This window comes from Anoplophora glabripennis, unplaced genomic scaffold, assembly GCF_000390285.2.
Source record: "Anoplophora glabripennis isolate ALB-LARVAE unplaced genomic scaffold, Agla_2.0 scaffold296, whole genome shotgun sequence".
Classification (NCBI taxonomy): Eukaryota; Metazoa; Arthropoda; class Insecta; order Coleoptera; family Cerambycidae; genus Anoplophora; species Anoplophora glabripennis.
In genome coordinates this window covers 551186-565121 of record NW_019416601.1, presented here as the reverse complement: position 1 = coordinate 565121, position 13936 = coordinate 551186, and the positions used below count along the sequence as shown (strand labels likewise).

Below are 13936 nucleotides of genomic sequence, written 5' to 3'. Positions count from 1 at the left end.
TTTTACAGATATTGTGGAAGATGACAATGAAGACGATGACACGCAAGGAGCTAAGAGACATGTAAATACTATACGTAGGTGTTTCCGACACCAGTTCAGAAAAAGAAGAAGAAGACGACGAATTCGATAGTGGTAATGATTTTGATAATGAATATGAATAATTTAAAAACTTATTGATATAAGGTCTGTTCCAACAAGAGTCAGGGATTGGTTCCGAACCGTTCGAAATGTTTGGCCAGCTAAGTTCTAAATGTGTCTTCACTGAATATATCGCAAGAATTATTTGGATGCACATTTCGAACGGTTTGGAACCAATTCCTGACTCATGTTGGAACAGACCTTTTATGTTTAGCTTTTTTTAAATTATTTTATTACAAAAATATGCGTAAGTTACATATCGATTGTTTATTTACTTATTTTATTCTAGGAAAACATATTTTTCTTACTGTTCGATATAAAATTAATATTCGATAAATATACAAACAAATTATTTTAATATACTATTTTCATTTATTTATAGTAATATAATATACAATACATGATATCATTTTACTTCAGTATTCTCTTTAAATAACAGTGATTTCTTCAGTGATATTAGCAAGTATGAAATTAAGTAATTCATTTGTTTATCCTAAAATTAACAAAGGAGTCACAAGACAAGGTAAAAAAATTAGCTGGATCATTAAAAATGCACGACTGTTCGCGCCTCTACGCTAGGATACACCTTGACAGCCCAGCTAACAGGTTTTCTCATTTTAGTACCAACTAATTTATATTATTTTCCAATCGTAAAATAATTATACAGGGTGTTTTTAAATGAAGTAGCAAAAATGGTACCAGTGAATGTAGAGCCAAAAATAAGAGGATTGAAGTAAAAATAAACTAAATAAAAATGCTAGAGACACGAAACTTGGTATGAGCAATAAAAAGACTTTTCAATATTTGTTCTATTATAAATATTTATATAAAGGAGTGAAACAGTTAACCCCATTGCAATATTTTATTAGAAATTTTTTATATGAAGCAAATTATTTATTTAAAAATATTTATTGAGAAGGCTGATTTATTGCGCAACTTTTTTACCTCTTGCAATTTTTCGATAAAACCGATAGTTTTCTAGTAAAAAAATTAGTTGTGTCATCGTTCACTAAAGGAGTAATTGCGAAAATTTGTAAAAATAAAGTAGACGGTTGTCATAACAAATAAATTGTTATTTATCATATTAATAAATTGACCCTTACTGTCAATAAGCTAGTAATTTAATAATAACATTAATAATTTGCTATTAATTAATGAAAAATATTTGATAAATAATTTCTAATAAAACATTGCAATGGGGTTGACTGTTTCACTCCTTTATAAAACACGCCAATGATCGAAAAAATATTGAAAAGTTGTCTCTTTATGCTTATACCATGTTTCGTGTCTCTAGCATTCCATATGTTAAAGAAAAAAATTTAAAATGTGAATTTCAATCCCCTCCTTTAAGGGGGTAGGTATATCGCCTCAGGGGTGCTACTTTCATATAAGGTATTTTTACTTCAATCCTCTAAATTTTGGCTCTACATTCACCATTTTTGCTACTTCATTTAAAAACACCCCGTATAAATTGTTTTCAGCTTTGCTGAAATCTCTTGATTTTTCGTATTTTTCCATACATTTTCACACGGGCTCCATCTGCTCCATGCAGCTAACAAATTTTTTTTTCATTATGTAAATATCAAGTAAACTAGCTACAGTTTTTCAACTTTGCTGAAATAACTCAAAAAACTATTTTTTTACGAGTTTCGCAATCTCTCATCATCTTAAGCCGCGCTTTTGGACCAGCTGACACATGATTCTTCGATAAACTATGAAACAACAATCTGAGGTAAAAAAGTGAACTTCGCTGAAATGACCCATGAAAATTTGACGCTAGCTCCCGAACTATAAAATATCAAAAATAGTAAAAATGTAAATGTACTGAAGAAATGGAAACTAAAGTAAATAAAAACAAAACCTAAAAGAAATATTGTCAACAAGTTTATTAAAAACACATTGAAACATTGTTTTATTTCTTAAAATATATTTATTTTTTTTTAGTTTACAAAAGTTATTTTTTCAATAAACCATTTCATCTTTGATAAAATTGATCTGGATAAAAAATATTCTTCAAGTTTTATGTATGCATATACAAATTATTAAGAATTCTATTGCCACCACGCTGTACAAAAAATTTATTGATAAATAACAAAATGTTTTGTACCATAACTTCCCACAACATATTTTCAGAAATGCATTGCAAAGTATTTAATAATCAGTTCCACACAAAATCCTGGTTAAGATTCCAAAACCGACAACAATCGAGCCGCCCTATACATTCCACCCGCTTATTTCAATTCGAAGTTGTCATGAAACACGTCGTGGATCTCATGTATCATATCCGTCGCGGTCATGCTTCTTCCAAACTTCGCGAAAGCCCTGGCGTTGCAATCCCTGACCAACCTGCAGGCAGCGAAACAAGCCACAGCTGGCTCAAATTGCTTCTCCAAAGCCCACGTTAAGAAGGTGGACAAAGAACCCCCCAGCAAGTCGCCCTGGCCACCACACCTTCTTCCCGAACCTCCTCCTGACACTTTGACGCTTTTACCGCCACTTATTATCTCGTCTTCATGATCCTTACATAAGATAGTGACTTGACAACCGAGATTGTTTAGAAATGTCGAGGAACGTTCTAATTTAGTACCATCGCCGGTGTTTTGGCCCACCAGTCTACCAAATTCCATAACATTTGGCGTTAGTACTACCGGTGCGGGATAGTTTTTGATAATGTCTGGTTTTTCGGATATGAAAATTAGACCATCGGCGTCGATTACCTGGAAAGCACATTTCTCGTTTATTTCAGATATGGATATAGATGTCATACGCGTAAATTAAAGCTTTTAAAATTACTCACAAGTGGCTTCTTTTTATTCCTGCATATGTTAATAATACTCTCGATGACAGAAAAAGTGGAAGGAAGTCGCCCCAAGCCGGGTCCTATGAGGACGACATGTAGCCTCTCTAACCACGGTTCAATCTGTTCTACAGCATTCGGTTGGTCCAGAATTGGAAGAACTATCAGCTCAGGACTGTAGGATTTAATAACTAATCCCGCTTCCTTAGCGCAGAAAACATATACCAAGTCGGCTCCTACTTTTAAGGAACTTATAGAAGAAAAATATGGGGCACCTGCAATGAAAGAGATCTGAATTTGCAATGATCAATTTAATTTCGATTTTTGCAACAAACATTGGTAAAATATATTAATTTTACGACAATGACTACCTGCATAGATTTTCAGTAGAATACCTAACTTTAAGAATAAGAACAAGGACTTCTTAATTTTAGATATCTATTTATAAAACTAATTATTGTTTTTAATAGTGATAAACATGTTTATTTATATTTAAATAGAACTGAATATACAGGGTGGTCCGAATTTTATGCAGGAAACTTCGAGGGTAGATAGATCTCTTTAAAATAATATGTGTTTGCCATATAAACATAGGTCTGGAACGGCCCCGTTTTAGAGATACAGTGTGTTGAGGTTTAAAAAAAATGATTTTTTGTTTATATCGCACACTCTATTGCACACTACCTCACAGGTGGTGTAGAAAGGTGTGTAAATAATTTTGTTGATGTGCTTACAAATTGCACTTACTTTTAAACATAAACAAATATTTTTGTAATTTTATCGTTAGAAGTGTCTGCCACAATGGGATTGTATTGGTATGAATAACTTGAGAACAGCGAATTTTAGGGAAAAAATTAAAGTCACTTTTTTACGTATTTTGTGCATAAAAATATAAATCAGTTACAATGACATGTAAAAAATGCAGTGGCGTAGGTTTTTTGTAAAAAAGGGGGTGACCCCTGTCCAGTTGTACACCACTGGTTGAACCTTTAAAGCTCATATTTCAGGAAATATAAGGCCTACTATCATACATTATATGTACCAAATTTTATTGAGATCGGTTAATAGATTCCGGAGATACAAACAAATAATCAATTTTTTGACAACTTCAACACCCTGTATCTCTAAAACGGTGCCGTTCCAGACCTATGTTTATAAGGCAAACGCATATTATTTTAAAGAGATCTATCTGCACTCGAAGTTTCCTGCATAAAGTTCGGACCACCCTGTATATTACAAGCTTCCAAAAAATCAAATACAACTGGCAATCGTCCAAATTTATAGATAAACAAATAACATACAAATATGTATATAATAATATTAAGATCTCCGATCAGAAAAGTTTAGGAAACTAAATCCGTAAGCATTTTTTAATTTTCGGTCTACATACTGTTGGAGTATGTCGCAAATAAAATACCCGGTATACCTATACTTTGTCGTGACTTTCGAAGTATAGATAATTTTTTTATAGAAAATCTGTGTAATGTGACGTTCAACAGATATTACACAAAATAATTTATCTAAGGTAATTTAAAACAAATTACGGATAATAAGTATTTATTGGAAAAAAAAATTTGAAAGCTTTACCTGTAAATTCAAGACTCCCGCCGAATACACCAATTCTCCCGGCTTGACCTTTATGCCGATCATTTGTAAGAGGTGGAGCCAGTTGCTTGGTTTTTTCGGCAACCTTAGTTTCTAAAGATTCACTCATATTTACTGTGTACATGGAAAAATGTTTGTTAGACAATATTCTTATACTACAAACACCAGCTCTTCTGACTTTTACCAACGATTTTGACACTAATGGCAACAACCACATGACATTTGTTTTTATATGTGACCATTGATTTTTTAAATGTATAGATATGTCAATTTAAGCCGATATTTACTCACAATTTTAGGCTTTGCTTAGCTTTGAGCAATGCCGTCGAGAGGGCAACTCGGTCGATATTTATTATTACCTACTCAAGTGCCCCCTAGGCGCCACTAGTATAAGTTCACAACTATTATGAAACTGTAGACAAATCTTGCAGTTTGCACTTTTGTTCTAAAAGATAAAAATATTTTATATCCATATTCATCTGGTCTAGAGCAATTGTAACAATATTTTACCAAGTAATATTAGTTTCGTATTATCTGTATGTTATTAAATTATAATATATACCTTTTAGCAATATTACCAAAACTGAAAATATAGTAAACGATTATATAATTTTTATTGTTACGCCCCCTAACCGCTGATACATTAAAACAAATGCAACTTCATGAGTATACTCTATAGGAAACTACCAAACACGCCACCTAGTTCAGATTTCATAAATCATTTCAATTTATGTAGGTATCTGGTATCCTAAACTTAAATGATAATCCTTTCAAAAAATTGTTTTTTTAAAAAAACTTTCTGAAAGATTGACGAGACGATTTCTTCAAATATTGCAGACACCTTATAGCCTCTATAATTTAAATAATAAGTAATTGAGCAATTAATGAAAAATTTTAAACTCACTACCTAAGTAAAAATTACTGTTGTAGATTTACATAAAAAGTTTCAAATAAGTCCACGGTAATTATAAGTCTTACTTAAAAGGAAACTAATGTTATAAGAAAGAAATAATTATATATTTATTATAATTTAAACATAATACAATTCAATACAAAATAACATTATGTTTGTACATTATTACATTATTACTAACACATAAAACCCACTCTGTCTCTTGGAATTAGCCTTAATTCAGATCCATGTTTCAAGAATACATTGCCTGAAAGAAGCAACTCCTTAGGATTTTTTATTTAATGACACAGAAAAATTAAATGACAGATTAAGATCTTACCAGCAGTCTGCTGTGGATTAATACCAATTCCATCATCAGTAATAATTGCAGAAGTTGCTGGAGGCACCTTAAATTCCTCAGCTGCAAACTTAAGTACTGCCGTAAATGGTGTAGCCTCTGGGACACTCAAACTAGAACAATAATTAAAAAAGTACATAAAATATAAAAAACAATAGATTATCTTTGCTGAAAAAGAAGTGTGATTTTCCATATTTTTATATATTCACAGGGAAACAAAATATTTAAAAAAAATGTATAGGTAATGTAAAAATATATTTATTTTAAAATATTATCATAAATTTTTCTGTATAATTTTCTGAATTATTTTTTAAACAGAAAAAATAATCAATTAAAAGTGCTAGAGATATTATTAAGTTTGAACTGATATATAAAACTGGTTCCATAGAGCAATGACATAATATAAAGGTGGTCTAAGTTTTAATTTGGAAACTTTACGAGTAGATAGAACAAATTATTTTAAACGAAAAGGTTCATATGAATATGGGTTGCAGAAAACTTTGTTTTCAAGAGACTTAAAATGAGACAAAAATATTGCATTTTCATACCTAGGATTTTTAATATTCTTTTAGGAGCTGTAGTTAGAAACTTCTATGCCAATGATTTTTTAGGGTTTTTCAAACATTGTATTTCTAAAATAGTATTTCTAAAAAATTTCCATAAACTATTTTTGGAAAACAAGCTCATTTTAAAATTAATATGTCTCATTCTTTTAACAAATGGTAGAGATATATTTGCTATTGGTAATGAAAAGCACTAATCGAATTTGTAAAATAGAAATGTTTGAAATTCTGAGATTCTTAACACACACCGATTGATTACACACAATCAAAGTAATAATTTAAACCAAATTACCTATGTACGAAAGTTAACACCTATTGAATTACATTTATCCTACTGAATATGGTACAACAAACATTTTTTAATGTCATTCTAAAATTGTTTTAGTTACAGACTTCTTATTTGGTACACATTTTTGTTTGTATGATATATTTCTTGAATTTGTAAAGAAATATCATTTTTTGGGGGTTCTCACATACTTAAACTCCCCATTATTATTTTATCTATTATCAGATAGCGCCAGTTGATCAAGCGATCAACCTATGTGGGAAACCCTGTGCAGTAAAACCCAAGTACTTATTTTCTTTCATAATAATGATACCAACAACGTTTAACTGCATATTCACGACGATAAATAAATATGATTTATGAAAAAAGTTAAATAAAAACCTTTTGGTGTTAGGTTTAAAGTTAGCGGTAAAAACTTTTACAGTGATCATATTTTTTTAAAACGGGCAGCAACACTGAAAAGGTCGTTTTATTTAAACAAAAACTTTCTCTTGAAAAAATTGCCTACAGAGTCATTCTTGAGAAAAATGGTATTATTTGCAGGTCTGTACGTTCCGGTTTGCGTAGCAGTGTCACGGACTTAAAATTTTGAGTTCAGTAGGTGATGAAAACAAGGTGTCGATTACAGTGGCTATCAGGTAATGTCATTATTGTCGTGTTTCTTTAGGACTCTCATCACGCTACACATGCACATTATGAAGTGTCTGCAGCGTATCAAGACAATTAGATATATGTAAAATTATTGTTCACAAAACTTTGAAAAAGCAACTTCTTCGGCCATTTCATTTAACTCCCGCTCTTGGTTTACAAGGAACGGACTGGTAAATTTTCATAATTTGCATGTGTGGACTGATGAGAATCCTAAAGAAACACAACAACAATGACATTACCTGATAGCCACAGCAATCAACATCTTGTTTTCATCGCCTACTGAACTCAAAGTTTTAGATCCACGACACTGCTACGCAAATCGAAATATACAGACCTACAAATAATGCAATTTTTCTCGAGAATGGCTTTCTGAAGGCGATTTTCTCAAGAGACAATATTTTTTTTAAATAAAACGACCTTTTCAATGTTGTTGCCAAGTTTTAAAAAAATATGACCACTAAAAGTTTTGACTGCTAACAGGGAGAAGCAACCAGAGAAAACTGTCACCCATTATATCAGTTTGACTAAAGTTTTAAGAAATAATTCGCCATAATAGTCCAAATAAATATCCCAAATTTTAACGCGATCGGGAAAAGAGTTATGAAGTTAATAATTAAATTAGTTTTATTTTTGACTTTGAAGGCTTGTAACTCGAAAACCAAAAATTTTTTATTTAATTTTTTTTTCATATTACTTATTTATCGTCGTTAAACCCCCGTTGTGGGTGAAATTTGCGGACACCCTGTAAAGTATATTATTGTACTCTGTTTGTAACTAGATGTATTCGCTTATAATTAAAAAAGTAATCATAATTTCAAGTAAATTTATTTACTATTAAGTGATTATTATTACTAAACAAGGAATTTCCAACCCGATTTCCAGAACTGACATCATATCAATCGTTTATATAAAATACAAAGAGATAATATCGTTATAACAATACAATCGTTAAGTAATATTGTTATAATACAATGAGGTAATGTAGTTATGTCATTTGGTTTACTTGTTATTATATATTATTACTTACTGTAATTTTAGTACAAAATTAAATCACATTTATACAAAAAGTTAATAATTACTACTAATCTGAATTTTAATATTTGATAAAGTACATTTTACTGGTTTAATTAAGCAATTTAATATTCCCTATGGCTATAGAAATTATGAAAATAGAAAAAAGGATTAAAAAATATATTTTGTTAGTAATAGTTTTCATAAATAATGCTTTGAGGAATTAAATAGCAAATGTTTAAAAATAAAATTTAATATTTTCAATAGACTTTCTTATGTACAAAAAATTGTGTAAACAAATATGCATAACCAAACACAATAATTGTTAACATAATATAACATTCTGATAAATTGAAAATTAAATATACAGAACATAAAGAATATTTTTTTACGATTAAAAAAGTGTTTTACAAATCTTGCTTTATATATTTCCAAATATATGAATTTGTATTATCTTGAGCTTCTTTTAACTTCTGATTAACAAAATGTTTTGAAGAACAACTTATATCATAAATGTTTTTAATAAAACCTAAAATTTCCTGATAAGTAATTTCTGGGCATAAAGACACATTTTCATCACTCTGCCACAAACCATCCTCATGTTTCATCATACTTCCAATATATACTAGAAAATTAAATAATGACACCAAAAAGTCGTGAAAATTATTACAAGACCTACAAATATAAAGTAAATCAACTTTCTTAAACATTGTCAACCAAAAACTTTTACTTAGTAAGCATCTGTCTAGCATTTTTTGTAATAGATTCTCCAAGACAATGTTTTGAATGTGTTTCTCAGAATCTGTAACAGTACTTAAGGATAGTATTCCTATCAACAGATGCAAAGAAGATTCTATTTTATATAGCGACAACTTATTTTCAACTTCTTTTCTTACATCAATTTCTCTACCAGTTTGTAAAGCGTTACACCAATTGCTAAGTATTAAACTATATTCCAACTTTTTCAACTCAATGTTATCTGTTATATTGGCTATTGTAAAATCACTCATAGACTTTTGTGAACTTGATGTCAATATAAGATCACTTATACATTTTTTTAAACGTCTTTTTGGAAATATTGACGTATAGACCCTGACTGCTATTTCAAGTGAGGCTTCCAATATATCTTCATACATAAAAAATTTAGCAAGTAACCGATCACAAGCAAACTGAAAGAAATCTTCACCATAGATTTTAGTCCTATGTTTTTTTGTCTTCCACCACTGATTTAATACAATAAAAAAATCTGAAGCTAAATTTCTGCTCCTAAAGTTAGACAAAGATTTTTCGATAAAGGAACCTAACTTAAAACCATTTTTTATATCTTCTGCCTTGGCAGTCTTAATCCATACTGGATTTTCTACAACTATTACAAAGTTATCGAATGATCTCAGAATTTGTATAATATTAGACACTGCATTATCATCCATAACTTGTCCTTTGGTGGTTACTGTCAAGAGTAATTCTTCATTCATCTGTTAACAAAGAATGCATATGTTAAATAAATTAAATTTCAAATACATACTGACAGTAACTAACAAAGAACTAAGGTTGTCTCTAAGATATTACTTACACTTTAAATGGGAGTTTAGGATCAGATGTTAAAGTAATTTTGAACGTAACTTTTGATCTAAAACACAAAACATATGTTTACTTATAGGTTAGAACAGCTTCATAAAAATACTTACGCCATAATAAATTACTACAAGTGGCAATAGTTATTAACTGATTAATTAACAAAGATTTTATGTGCTATTAAACCGTGTATTACAAAAGAAACAAGTTAACAAAATTAACAAGGTATGATAAACGATAACTTGTCATCTGTCAATGTCACTTGTCAATTGGGTCAATTCTCTTGCTCTTGTCACTTTTATTCCTAAATAGTGTGAACCTGACCAAATACATTTAAATGTTAGGCAGTCAATTGAGAAGAAGAAGAAGAAGGAAGTCACTTATTCTTATTGGAGTTTGGAGTTGATGATGCAGTTGATGGTCAATGGTAAGTTTTAGGCACAAAACATATAAAAGGTTTTAGGCCTGTTCCTATTGCATAGATTAAATACTTATATACCTACCTGTTTACATTAGTCAAATAGAAAAGCAAGTAAAGTAAATAAGTGATTTGTTGCAAATTACTTGCTTCGAACAGGCATTTTGATGCCCAATTGGAACAACTTGGTAGAGTACTTGATCAAAAGAAAAATTAAGCAATTTTAATTGTTATGTTTAGTCAATTTCTAAATTTGCTAAATGATTTGCAGTTGCTAAATGATTATTGAATTGCAGATCATTTTTTAATTGTTCAATGTTCATTCAACTGTAATTTTCACCATGCAATATTTTCAATATATGTGAAGATCATATAGGCAGACAGATTTCTATGATAAATTTTGATTACCGTAAAATGGAGCCAATGGAAACAGTTTTCGGGCTTTATAGAAAAAATGTTATTGACTATTAACACGAAAAATATGGAAAATGTGTGTCACAAATAGTAGATATTCATTTGCGAAGTTGAAACTAGAAAAATATTAATGTTTTGCCCATGGAGACACAGTTTTGCCAAAAAAAAAGTACCGTCTTCTGTTTCTAATCACCCTTATCAGCTTATCTACACATATGCATTCATCACGAAAGTTCCTTTGGCGAAATCAGATTCAGATTCTATCTAACACACTGTGTGGGTCCCCGTGGATCTCATTTTTCAAAAAAGTTGTCTTCCTCTCTTGCACCAGTCTTCAGTTCCACTTTGCAACATTAAAAGAACGCCCTAGTAGACGAAGAGCCCTAGGCAAAAAAATGTCTGAATTTACTAGCCTAGATTTTTGATAGTTGATTACAGCAGTTGTGTTCAGCGAATGGTCGGACCGTCCAAAGTCGTTCAGCGGATAAATATTTCGTTAATCGTTATACAAATTCTATACTGCATATAAATAAAAGTTATGTCAGTTAGTCAGCTGAATATGGGGACAGAGCTTGTCAGTCAGCATACCAATGTACATAATTATGTAGAATGTAGATATGTACAAAAAATAAATAACGTGTAATTCGTTTACTAGACTTCAAAACTTTTGTGAGGGTATTAGCATAGAATTAGTATAACGATTTTCACCATAAGTAAATTTATTTTACTATCTCGATAGGTACAACTTTGATAGTGTACCCTGAGCCCTGAGACACCTGTTTTCAATTTCGCTTGATTGACCACAGTATGTTTGTCTACGCAACTATACTGCAATCGACTATAAAAAACTAGGCTTAGTAAATTTAAACAATTTTTTTGCCACTGACTCTTGTAGAACCTCCCTAGAACCCTAGAGGATTAATAGTAGTAATAGTAGTATTCGATGAACACTGTAAATCAATTTTAGAATTACCCCGCCAATGGGTAGGAACTTTATTGCTTTCAGAGCCATCTAGAAATCATAAAAGACCTATAAAAGGCAATTTATTCGTGCTATTACCTATTATTGCCATTTCCTTCAGTTAAATTTGATTTTAAGAATTCGCGTACATATAAGAAGTGCAAGATTATTTAAATTTTTTCCAAGCAACAGTTGATAATGTCTGTGGTGCCACATCTGCTGAGAGAGAATATCATAGAATCATTAGTTGATAATCTTTTTGGACTTTGCTTAGAGCCAAGGAATTTGCAAGAGACCCAATTGAGACGTAGGAGGTTGTTGCGCTATCATACCGGCTATGTTAGACCGTGGATAGAAGCTACAGCTGACCAAGAAATTTTCTTCGAGGATGTTGGTTCACTCGTACGTTCTTCCGCAGAAGGCTTCCACCTCATCTTGGACATTCAACAGTTTATGACGAATGCGAACATCACCGTGAGAGTTATTAAACCCAATGCCTTTACCGTAGAAGCAGAGTATCAAGAAAATGAAGGTACTCATGGAGCAGTGTATCGTCAAATGATCAGAAGATATGTCGTGTCCAATAAATGTAATTTGGCTACGTTAAGAACAGTTATTACCAAAGACAGAGTATTAATAGTTAATATTTGGAAGACGGAAATCCGAAGAAAAGCGATGCCTCGTATTGTTCAACCTGATTTGTTACCAGAAGACTTTAGAATGATACTAGACGAACTTAATCAAGGAAAATTAACCTGATGCTCCTTGAAGAAAATAGTAAATGGCAAAAATTTCCTGTTAGTCTTTTAAAAAAACTGATTCACTACAGTGATATTATTTCAAACCATATACCTACTTTTTTTAATACAAATATGTAATTATCTTTAGAAATTAAAATATGTTTAAAAAGAAATATTACCTTCCTGTTTTTCTTGATACATTAAAGTACCTACAAAAAAGTCGAATGTTACCATAAAATATCAAATATCAAATATTCAAATAATAAATTATTTTACTGTATTTAATGCCTAAGTAATATTAATAAATGTATAAATTTATTATACAGTTTATCAGTTTAAGCATAATACCGCAACACCATTTTATCGTTTGTCAAATATTTCTCGTAAAAAATATTTTTTATCTGTGGCAAAGAAATGTAACAAGAGTATAGGTAGGTACCTATGCCAATAAAATTTATACTTAAATGGACTGTTGTCTATAAAATATATTAATTCATGTGTAAACATTATTGAAATAAGTGTGAGATGAAATCAAATAGGTACCTACCTATAAAACCTATAAAATAGATGAAATTTGATGTAATAAATTACGAAAGCAAAATATAACTTTTACAAACAGTTAATGATCAAAACTTTGTTTATGTTTGGGTGAAGCAGAAAATAAAACAAATAATTTTTCAAAACCTGTAAACCTTTTACTGAGATATGATAAATATACATACATATGGACATACACACCATATACGTACAAAGCCTTCATAAATGTTTACAAGCCACGTGACTGCCGAGAATATATTATTATCAATAATAAGTAAATGCTTGATTTAATATAAGTACCTATTATAACACAAAAGCTTAAAACCTACCGAGTATAATGGTAAAGGTGCGTCCTGGCTAATGAACTGCAGAGTACCGGAATTGACGTTCGATCACATCCCATGGTGCTTCGGCCGTGGTCCTACAGGAATCTTCGCCTTCGATTCATATTTGGCCTCTCCGGATTTTCCGTCTTCTGGGGAGAATTTGATTCGTACTAATATCTGGGCTTGTCGTTCAGCATGGTAATTATTCTTCTTGCCACAACTGGAATTTCGTCGCATTTGGGAATGGGAAATCTTATTTTATTTCCCAAAATTCAAATATGAGGCGGTTTATCTGCGCGTCCGTGCGTTGCGTCGTTGGCAGTCCCTTTGCCAACAGCATCAGCCTTCGTTGACGTCACAAAACATATAATACAGTAGTTGACGTCGTCTGTAACTCTAATCTATGGAGTCTATTACCAGTACAGTCCGTACTCTGGTCGCTGGAAGTAGTTAGGCAACCAAAGTATCAAGTATGTTATGAGTTATGACAGTGATACATTAACGTTTGAATAACCCTTTTTATTTTTATTTCATATAATCATCTCTTGAAGTCATACAAAATATAGTACTATATTTTCTATGCTTGAAGTGTCTCCCTTTTAGACAATAGGTATTAGGTAATGTAACTTTTATTTATAATCAACAACCAAATTTTTTTTTAATA

At 30.9% G+C, this 13936-nt stretch overlaps 4 protein-coding genes across 4 annotated transcripts; 1 reads left to right on the top strand and 3 right to left on the bottom strand.

Moving 5' to 3' along the window:
* Window positions 1-2093: 2093 nt before the first annotated feature.
* On the bottom strand, window positions 2094-4810 carry LOC108912581 (ATP-dependent (S)-NAD(P)H-hydrate dehydratase). Its single transcript, XM_018717843.2, has 3 exons — window positions 4523-4810; window positions 2936-3210; window positions 2094-2855 (listed from the first exon to the last, which is right to left on the bottom strand). The coding sequence occupies exons 1-3, from the start codon at window positions 4755-4757 to the stop codon at window positions 2370-2372; spliced, it is 996 nt and encodes a 331-aa protein (XP_018573359.1). The 5' UTR covers window positions 4758-4810; the 3' UTR covers window positions 2094-2369.
* Window positions 4811-5582: 772 nt separating this feature from the next.
* On the bottom strand, window positions 5583-10156 carry LOC108912600 (ubiquitin-fold modifier 1). Its single transcript, XM_018717876.2, has 4 exons — window positions 9990-10156; window positions 9875-9931; window positions 5773-5903; window positions 5583-5700 (listed from the first exon to the last, which is right to left on the bottom strand). The coding sequence occupies exons 1-4, from the start codon at window positions 9992-9994 to the stop codon at window positions 5630-5632; spliced, it is 264 nt and encodes an 87-aa protein (XP_018573392.1). The 5' UTR covers window positions 9995-10156; the 3' UTR covers window positions 5583-5629.
* LOC108912598 lies at window positions 8531-9846 on the bottom strand. The gene is made up of 2 exons (XM_018717874.2): window positions 8981-9846; window positions 8531-8926 (listed from the first exon to the last, which is right to left on the bottom strand). The coding sequence occupies exons 1-2, from the start codon at window positions 9774-9776 to the stop codon at window positions 8709-8711; spliced, it is 1014 nt and encodes a 337-aa protein (XP_018573390.1). The 5' UTR covers window positions 9777-9846; the 3' UTR covers window positions 8531-8708.
* A 13-nt stretch (window positions 10157-10169) lies between the features above and the next one.
* On the top strand, window positions 10170-12553 carry LOC108912599. The gene is made up of 2 exons (XM_018717875.2): window positions 10170-10303; window positions 11944-12553. The coding sequence occupies exons 1-2, from the start codon at window positions 10282-10284 to the stop codon at window positions 12426-12428; spliced, it is 507 nt and encodes a 168-aa protein (XP_018573391.1). The 5' UTR covers window positions 10170-10281; the 3' UTR covers window positions 12429-12553.
* Window positions 12554-13936: the final 1383 nt, after the last annotated feature.

What these genes read in the sequence shown, in the direction of transcription:
- LOC108912598 (XM_018717874.2), bottom strand. Translation starts at nt 9,776, where the DNA reads ATGAATGAAGAATTACTCTTGACAGTAACCACCAAAGGACAAGTTATG. An exon ending in AGTTGATTTACTTTATATTT is followed by an intron (nt 8,927 to 8,980) that starts GTAGGTCTTGTA and finishes TTAATTTTCTAG; the next exon opens with TATATATTGGAAGTATGATG.
- LOC108912600 (XM_018717876.2), bottom strand. An exon ending in CCTAAACTCCCATTTAAAGT is followed by an intron (nt 5,904 to 9,874) that starts GTAAGTAATATC and finishes TTATTGTTCTAG; the next exon opens with TTTGAGTGTCCCAGAGGCTA. An exon ending in TAATCCACAGCAGACTGCTG is followed by an intron (nt 5,701 to 5,772) that starts GTAAGATCTTAA and finishes TGCTTCTTTCAG; the next exon opens with GCAATGTATTCTTGAAACAT.
- LOC108912581 (XM_018717843.2), bottom strand. Translation starts at nt 4,757, where the DNA reads ATGTGGTTGTTGCCATTAGTGTCAAAATCGTTGGTAAAAGTCAGAAGA. An exon ending in CGGGAGTCTTGAATTTACAG is followed by an intron (nt 3,211 to 4,522) that starts GTAAAGCTTTCA and finishes CTTTCATTGCAG; the next exon opens with GTGCCCCATATTTTTCTTCT. An exon ending in GGAATAAAAAGAAGCCACTT is followed by an intron (nt 2,856 to 2,935) that starts GTGAGTAATTTT and finishes TGTGCTTTCCAG; the next exon opens with GTAATCGACGCCGATGGTCT.
- LOC108912599 (XM_018717875.2), top strand. Translation starts at nt 10,282, where the DNA reads ATGATGCAGTTGATGGTCAATG. An exon ending in GATGCAGTTGATGGTCAATG is followed by an intron (nt 10,304 to 11,943) that starts GTAAGTTTTAGG and finishes GACTTTGCTTAG; the next exon opens with AGCCAAGGAATTTGCAAGAG.